Source organism: Sprattus sprattus (genome assembly GCF_963457725.1).
Source record: "Sprattus sprattus genome assembly, chromosome: 7".
Classification (NCBI taxonomy): Eukaryota; Metazoa; Chordata; class Actinopteri; order Clupeiformes; family Clupeidae; genus Sprattus; species Sprattus sprattus.
This window is the reverse complement of record NC_137926.1, coordinates 3,184,620-3,193,494: the sequence shown is the minus strand read 5'-3', so window position 1 is coordinate 3,193,494 and position 8,875 is coordinate 3,184,620. Positions and strand designations below refer to the sequence as shown.

At 44.6% G+C, this 8,875-nt stretch overlaps 1 protein-coding gene across 1 annotated transcript in view; it reads left to right on the top strand.

Moving 5' to 3' along the window:
* Window positions 1-2,620, top strand: part of map3k1 (mitogen-activated protein kinase kinase kinase 1, E3 ubiquitin protein ligase) — a gene marked incomplete at its 5' end in the record, with an annotated part of 56,610 nt that extends 53,990 nt beyond the window's left edge. Inside the window, 2 exon segments of the mRNA XM_080842571.1 lie at window positions 1,785-1,916; window positions 2,421-2,620. Coding sequence (XP_080698697.1) covers window positions 1,785-1,916; window positions 2,421-2,570 — 282 coding nt within the window. The 3' untranslated portion in view covers window positions 2,571-2,620.
* Window positions 2,621-8,875: the final 6,255 nt, after the last annotated feature.

The following is an 8,875-nucleotide window of genomic DNA, read 5'->3' as shown; positions in this document are numbered from 1 at the left end:
AACATCAATTACAATCAGTGGCTCTTTTTGAACCTGATTAGACGGCTAAATATAGTGTGTTTCGTGAAGGTTTCAATGGAACTTATACCCTGTGTCCTTAAACAAGGTGGATTAGGTCACATACTGTATTTGTCCTGCAAGTTAAAAAGCTTGCCGTAAATTCCTTGGCCTTGGCGTTTTAGTGCATTGTGTTACAGCTCTCACTTCCAATCCCTTAGAAGTGATTGCCTTTCACTTTTTGCCTCTGCTGTCACGTTATCATGCCATATCATTGATCAGGCGTGCGTTATCGCTGATAAAGCATGTTCCTTTATCTTGCTACAGCTGGACACACTCTTTACCCCTGCTTCCTCTTTCAGCAGGCTGTTAAACATTCTTCCAAGGCCACAGATACGTGTGTGTGTGTGTGTGTGTGTGTGTGTGTGTGTGTGTGTGCGTGTGTGCGTGTGTGCGTGTGTGCGTGTGTGCGTGTGCGCGTGCGCGCGCGCGCGCAGCAGTCACACAGATAGTACCTGCACTAAGTTCAGGCTATGAAACTGGCCATTTCTGAAGTTGGTTATTTTAAGGCATGAAAAAGTATTTTGTTTACATTTAGTCATTTAGCAGACGCTTTTATCCAAAGCGACTTACAAGGATGTATACATTTTTTTTACACTGATTGCACACTACACATCAGGAGCAATTAGGGGTTCAGTGTCTTGCTCAAGGACGCTCGACAGGGAATCGAACTAGCAACCTTCTGATTACTAAACAACTTTTCTACCTCCTGTACCACTATCTTCGTAGTGGTGGCCGCACATTATTTCATCTGATCGTTTTGAGCCAAACAAACAGACTCATGTTCGGTGTGATCCCTGCCACATACAGTAGCATGCTCTTAAGCACACAGTCAGTGTTTTTCTTTTTAGTTGTTGACACATGCTGACGCAGATGATGAGACTGCGTGCCAGTTTGTGGACGTTGCATCACTTGTTGTTTGGATGGGAGTGGATAAAGTGTTTACATGTGTCTGTAGTACCAGTGGTGCCAGCAACACACACACACACACACACACACACACACACACACACACACATAGAGAGGAGTGGATGGAGTGTTTACATGGTTCTGTAGCCCCAGTGGTGCCAGCTGGGTCACCCAGCCCTGCTGAAAGAAGAGTGCCCTGTGTCCCCCAGGCCTTAGTCTGGGCCTGTGTGTGTGTGTGTGTGTGTGTGTGTGTGTGTGTGTGTGTGTGTGTGTGTGTGTGTGTGTGTGTGTGTGTGCGCACAGCAGTCACACATCCTCCTGAACTTGTGTGCTTTGATGAGTCAAGTAGTTCCCAGCAAAGGGGGTGTTTTGGCTGCGTTTGTTTATTTAATTAAGTTGTTTTTGTTTAAAGACTGTTGAGCTAATAAAGATTTCAGCAACGTTTAAAACACTGCGTATGTGACGCCATATTGTCGTGTCTCCATGGGCCTGTGTGTGTGTGTCCGTATGTGATGCCATATTGTCATGTCTCCATGGGCCTGTGTGTGTGTGTCCGTATGTGATGCCATATTGTCGTGTCTCCATGGGCGTGTGTGTGTGTGTGTGTGTGTGTGTGTGTGTGTGTGTGTGTGTGTGTCCGTATGTGATGCCATATTGTCGTGTCTCCACGGGCCTGTGTGTGTGTGTGTGTGTGTGTGTGTGTGTGTGTGTGTGTGTGTATGTGTCCGTATGTGATGCCATATTGTCGTGTCTCCACGGGCCTGTGTGTGTGTGTGGGTCCGTATGTGACGCCATCTTGTCGTGTCTCCGTGGCACAGGTGCTGAGGGGCCAGCAGTACGGGCGCAGCTGTGACGTCTGGAGCGCGGGCTGTGCCATCATCGAGATGTCCTGCGCCAAGCCACCATGGAACGCGGAAAAGCACTCCAACCACCTGGCTCTCATATTCAAGGTATCACTGACGCACGCACGCACCACACCACACACACACACACACCACACACACCACACACACACACACACACACACACACACACCACACACACACACACACACACACCACACCACACCACACACACACACAGCGCACACCTGCTGATGATGATTAATGTTGCTTTCTCATTGGCCTTTGGCATTGGATTAAAAAAATAAAGTTTTGTACATTGGTCATTTTGTTCCAAGCTTCATGGGCCTTGCAGTTTTATTTGTTTCTTTTTTTTTATGTGAACAATTTTTTACTGACACCATTTAGTAGCATCATCTGGTGTACAATTTGATTGTTTCTTCACAAGACTATGAATGGTGTAGTTTTAATACACCAGAGCTATCCGTCCTTGCATATCACAAGTGTGTGAGAATGACCGTAGTTTTACTGTAACAGGCCTTTTTGCCTCCTTGCGTATCACAAGTATGTGAGAATGACTGTGTGTCTGTGTGCCCACCTTTCCCCCCTCAGATTGCCAGTGCCACCTGCGCGCCCAGCATCCCCCCTCACCTGTCCCCAGGGCTCCGTGACGTGACGCTGCGCTGCCTGGAGCTTCAGCCGGCAGACCGACCCGCCTCCAGGGAGTTGCTAAAGCACCCCATGTTCCGCCTCACCTGGTAGCACCCCCGCACCCCCGTACCCCCCTACCCCTGGACCCCTGGACCCCCCTACCCCTGGACCCCTGGACCCCTGGACCCCCGTAACCCCTCCCCCCCTCCAGGGAGTTGCTGAAGCACCCCATGTTCCGCCTCACCTGGTAGCACCCCCGCACCCCCGTACCCCTGGACCCCGTCACCCCTCCCCCCTCCAGGGAGTTGCTGAAGCACCCCCGTACCCCCGCACCCCTGCACCCCCCTACCCCCATCCCTCAAACTCTCATCCCGTCACATATCCTCCCTCAGCCCAATAGGGCCGCATGTATGGAGATACTACTGAAGTCCCCCACTAGCCTGCTGCCCCATCTCCCCCCTACACACACACACACACACACACACACACACACACACACCTATCTCATCTTGTCCACACACACACAGACACACACACACACACATCTCACCTTGTCCCCACACACACACACACACACACACACACACATCTCACCTTGTCCCCACACACACACACACACACACACACACAGACACACACACACACACATTTCACCTTGTCCCCACACACACACCCAGAGTGCCACACATCGGCTCTCTCTGCCCACTGTGCTAAATGGCCGCTGTCTGGTTCTCAGCACTTGTGCGTGTGTCTGTGTGTGTGTGTGTGTTTTTTTTTTATTTGTTTTTTTTAGCCATTACTCTTGCAAGAGGTTTAAAAAAAAAGGGGGGGTTGGCTGTGATCTCACCCTACTGGTTTGTGATATTACTTTAAATGTAAGCATTAGACAATGGATATGACAACTTTAATCAAAGTGGACTGTTAAGGTCTGATTTCTGCTTTTTACAATGACCATCATTGTCGTGGATTAAAGGAGAGGTGTACAAATGTTTTTCTTTCTCTGTGTTTGTTAATTGCATCCTCTCGTGTAAAGAATATGATTTGATAATTTGTGCATATTACTGTCAGGCCATTATTTTAGCTTGGGTGGGGAAAAACATCTTGGAAATGAATCAGGGAATGGTGACTTTCTTTCTTTTTTTCTTTCTTTCTTTTTTAACAGAAACTTTGCTAGTTCAGCTAGCCAATAGCTGAATGTGAACGCCTATGATACTGTCTCTCATTTGTTTCAATGTTTCCGTTGTTACTAGATTTCTTTAAACCTGAAAATCCCATGTACGACTTTATGATTTCGTGTTTTCAAAGCATCCAACAGCTTTTTTTTGTGTGTTAGTGGGTGGTCTAACTGAGACAGTGACTTTACTTCAGAGCTTATGTCGTAAAGGTTGAAGACGTGTCTCAAAGTTGTCCGTTTTAACATCGAGCGGGAGATTTGGCCCACTGTTACCTTCGAGCGATGCAGATATTTTTGTTTGTTTTTACCGTAGCCATTTGATGAGCCCTTTCAAACAAGCTGTGTCGTTTCACGCAGAAGCAATCTTTTCAAAAACTCTCACTGTTCAGCCATTCTCTAGGTGCTGGTCCTTTATACAATGTTATGCTACGTTTCCGATTATTTGTGATTTTAAACTTTGTGATTTAAAAAAAAAAAGAAATCATCTTAAAAACATTTAAAATATGTTTTTTAGAATGTATATCAGTCACTTCCAGGTGATTGTTTTCTATATAAACTTAAAATGCTGTCAAACTATTTTGGTGGAGGGATATCTCTGAACTGAAGGCAGACCATTCTGCTCATAGTTGTTTTTTAAATCAACTCATCTCTTTTTTTTTTTTTTTTTTTTTTTTTTAATTGTTGCGCATGTTCCTCAACCTTGTTAATCAATGACCCATAACTCTTCAAATGATCATGCTTATTTTAACTTTAAAAAGATGACTGGCATTTACACGATGGGATACGCTTTGCTATTCTATGTTTTTGGACTCCCTTGATGAAAAAATATATATTTTCAAAGGATACAATTTTTTCACCATCAAAAATTAAGAGACATTTCTAATGTTATTTAAACAAATCCAGTTTCTTTCCATAGAGTATAAGCTGATCAAGCTTGAAGAGTTAGAATGTAAATAGATGAAATTTTGGTAGCTAAAATTATTGTACTTGACTCCTGTATTTTTATACCACACTGTTTTCCATAAAAACATATTTTTGTTCCTGCTTTTGTTTTATTTTTTTCTTACCTTTCGTTGTCTTCGTAAAAGCTTTAAAGTTATGCACTCTTTGTCTTTTTATATACTGGAAAAGATCAGTTTCAGTCAAATTCATACATGCTAATCAGTATTACTTCAACATGTCATGTCTATAATTCTTGCCAATATTTCAATGCCTTTGGAATTTCTTCTTACCCGCCTGTGTCTCTCCCAGCTTGCTGGGCCTCTTATGTATTTTATTTTATTTTATTTTGATGCCTATGTGATGTAATCTTATGCCTTTTTTAATCTGAGCTGGACTGACTGTTTGTATGGAATGATGCTGTCTCTCGTGTCACTTGGTGGTACTTTTTTTAATTTGATTTGTCTTTTGCTGTTTTTATTCCAGTCTCTACTACCTCAGGTGTCCTACAGAGTTCTCCTCTACCAAAGTTCACTTTCTCAATATATATATATTATAGAAATATATAAATATATATTCTTTTTGACTGTTAATTGTTTTTTTGATCTTTCTTCTTCAAAGATTTCCAGGGCTTAAGGGGGCTAACTTTGTATTAGCACCTTTTATTGTGCAAATAAAACTTGTGAAAACTCTGGGTTCAGAAAAGTTAAATTTGGCTTAAGCTGTATCTTTCATCTTAAATATATCAAGATATTTTAATGATTAAAAGTTTTTACCCCATTCGAGCATTTTATAACAAATTTGACTTATTTTGGTGTTTGTCTTTATAGCAAATAAAAAATGGGAAAATGGTGTCATTCTACTGATGTTCATTTTTCTCTCTTTGGGGAGATTTTGGTTGTAGAGAGTTAGTTTAAAGTCTATAGTGGCAGAAGCTTGAGTGATCTGGTGAGGGAGACAAGTGCTGCATACTGTTCCAAACTTTGTGTGAAGTGTCCTTAAACCAGTCAGGCACTTCAGTTATATGGTGTATTAACAAACAAACAGCAGTATGTACATTACCATACAGCAGAGGGCAAAGAAAAAAATTTGAAGTTTCATGACTTGTGGAAATTAGTCTTGAAACAAGAACACACATGATGGTTATAATGGTTTTAATTAATCTGTATGCTGTACAAGTAGAAGTCATACAATCTCTAAACTGTAAATTATAATTCATATCGGTGGAAAACCTAAGGACAGTTGTTTGAAAACATTAACATAACCACAGAAATACTATAATGTTTAATAAAATATAGAATGTCCTAGTGTAGCGTGTTATCCAGTACCTCTAGTGAGACTGCGTTCCTTAGGCCGTTTCTTTCACTTCCGTGGATGACAAAAAAACGTTCACAAAACATTTTGTGAGTTTTGTGCAAATCATACAAATGATATACAAATGTCATCAAGTATCACACAACTCAACTGCTCTAATCAATAACAAACATTCACGTTACGGCACATCTCAGTCCAAAGCCACTTACACTACAAGTTATGTTGTTAGTTTGAGTCGGTGTCCTTGGTGCAGTTAACGCCCCATTCTATCAGTTGAGCAACAGAAACTCATATTTGATTAAACCAATTTGGGGCATGTTAAGGGTAGACGTGGTTGAGTGGTCGAGCAAGGTGGAAAAGACTCTCAGGAGGCGTTGCGGTGGAAGTTGGGAGTTTTTATTTTGTCCCAAAATAAGGCCGTGAAGGCAAAAATATGATTCAGAATAATAATAAACAAACAAAATAAGAATAAAGAAAAAACTTTGCAAAATAGAAAATAAACTGGACTTAATAGTCACAAAACAAATAAGCAAATATGCTAGCAACTTACTTCGAAATTTGGAACAAGGTAGCTGTTCACCAATAGAGCAATCTTGGACGCATGTCCGTTTATCCTCAGCTCTCCCGATAGACTGAAGAATCTCGTTTAAGTAAGGTCTACCCGTGCCCTCAATTGGTTCATACCATTTACTTTACACAATACAGGGGTATCACGACAGACCAAACACCTTGGACTAAAACAGCCACCAAAACAATTCCACATAGCTGGAAAAATACATCAATAAATATATGAAAGATCCCCTGCTGGAAGGCATAGCCAACATATTAATTATTCAGCATAAAAATACATTATACAAAAACTGGTTCCCTTCCGGTTATCCAGGAAGTCATTGACCTTTTAAAAATACCCGGTACGAGGGCGGCCATTCATTTATGCACAAACAAACACAAGACGCGACACCGACGGTAAGACAAATACAACTGCCATATGAAATTGATGTATGGTTTTAAACTAAATAAACAGAACATTAACGAGACAAGACCTTGTATGTGTGATTATTGTAACGTAAGAGAGTATGGATAAGTATGTATTTAGACTGTAGAGGTGTAATGGTGGCTGGATACGATCGTTAAAGACCCGGTTGTGTATGATGTTAAAACGCGTGAATACAGCAACGGGACTAACAGAAATTGGAGGGTGAATGGCTGGGTTAACAAACATTTAGAAACTGTAAGTGTATAATGACATGGACAACGTACATGAAACACACATAGCAAACACATGCACATGGTGAATGTTCATTGAGGCAGAGTATCGCTGCCGTGACGGTAGCGCAGCGCTCCGTCACACACCCCCCCCCTTAAGAGAGAGCGTCCATCTCATGACGCGAAAGAAAGTCTGCAATGACATTGTCCTTGCCCGCCTTGTACCTCACCGTAAACTTGTAAGGCTGCAAAGAGAGGTGCCACCTGGAAATCCGAGAGTTAGAATCTCTCATGCGGTTTATCCACTGCAGGGCCCTGTGGTCAGTCTCAAGGACGAAGTCTTTGCCCATAAGATAATATTTAAGAGTGTCTATGGCCCACTTTATAGCCAGACCCTCTTTTTCAATTGTAGAGTAGCGAGTCTCCCGAGGGAACAGCTTCCTACTCACGTACTGTACTGGCCTTTTGTCCTCCCCCTCACCCTGCAACAACACTGCCCCCAGGCCCAGGCCTGAGGCGTCGGTCTGCACAGTAAAGGGCAGGGAGAAGTCGGGGCTCTGGAGAACCGGCTCGAGGCACATACTCTCCTTCAGGTCAAGGAAAGCAGCCTCACACTCCGCTGTCCAGACCACCTTGTTGGGGCTGGTCTTGCGAGTTAGGTCAGACAAGGGCGCCGCCCGTCTGGAGAAGTTGGCAATGAAACACCGATACCAACCGACTAACCCCAGAAATGACCTCACCCCCTTTTTGGTAGTGGGAGGCTGAGCGTCGCGAATGGCATCCACCTTGCCAATCTGAGGGCGGATGGTGCCACCACCCAAGATGTAGCCCAGGTAGCACACCTCCGACCTGGCAAGCTGGCACTTGCTGGCGTTGACCACCAGCCCCGCTCGATGGATGCGCTGGAAGACTTCCTGAAGGTGTTGAAGATGTTCCTCCCAGGAGGAGCTATGTATGATGACATCATCAATGTAAGCTGCAGCGTAATCCTCAGTGCCCCTCAGCACCTCGTGCATAAGGCGCTGAAAGCTGGCTGCGGCTCCGTGCAGACCAAAGGGCATGACCCGGAAATGGTATAGGCCTGACGGGGCCCGGAAAGCGGTCAGCTCCTGTGCTCGGGGTGAGAGTGGCACCTGCCAGTACCCCTTACACAGGTCAAGGGTGCTGAGGAATTTTGCCCTCCCCAGACGCTCTACCATCTCGTCCACACGGGGCATCGGATACGGGTCAAAAGTTGAGATGCTGTTCAGCTTGGAAAAGTCTATGCAGAAGCGGAGTCCGCCATCCTTTTTCGGAACAAGGACGACAGGACTGCACCACTCACTATGAGAAGGCTCAATCACCCCCATTTCCAGCATGGCCTGTACCTCTTGCTTCAGCGCGGGGATCAATCGCGCTGGAACTCTGGTGGAGGTTTGTCGGATGGGGCCTGGAGAGGTGAGCTGGATGTCATGGGTAACGACATCAGTCCGCCCTGGTTGGTTTTGAAACAGGCCTCGAGGGATGATGTTCAGCAGGTCATCCCGCTGCTCAGGTGAGAGGTGGGTGATGGATGGGTAGGGAGCCTCACCGCCAGCGGTCGGAAAGTACAGCTCCGTCGGCTCTTCCTCCTGCTCCACCACTCGCGCCCACAGTTGATTCTGGATGGCTGGTGGACGGTCCGTCCATTGTTTCAAGAGGTTGACGTGGTAACGTTGCTTGGAGCGACGTCTGTCTGGCGTGGCGATCTCATAGGTCACTTCACCTACTTTGCGAAGCACCTCAAATGGCCCTTGCCACTTGG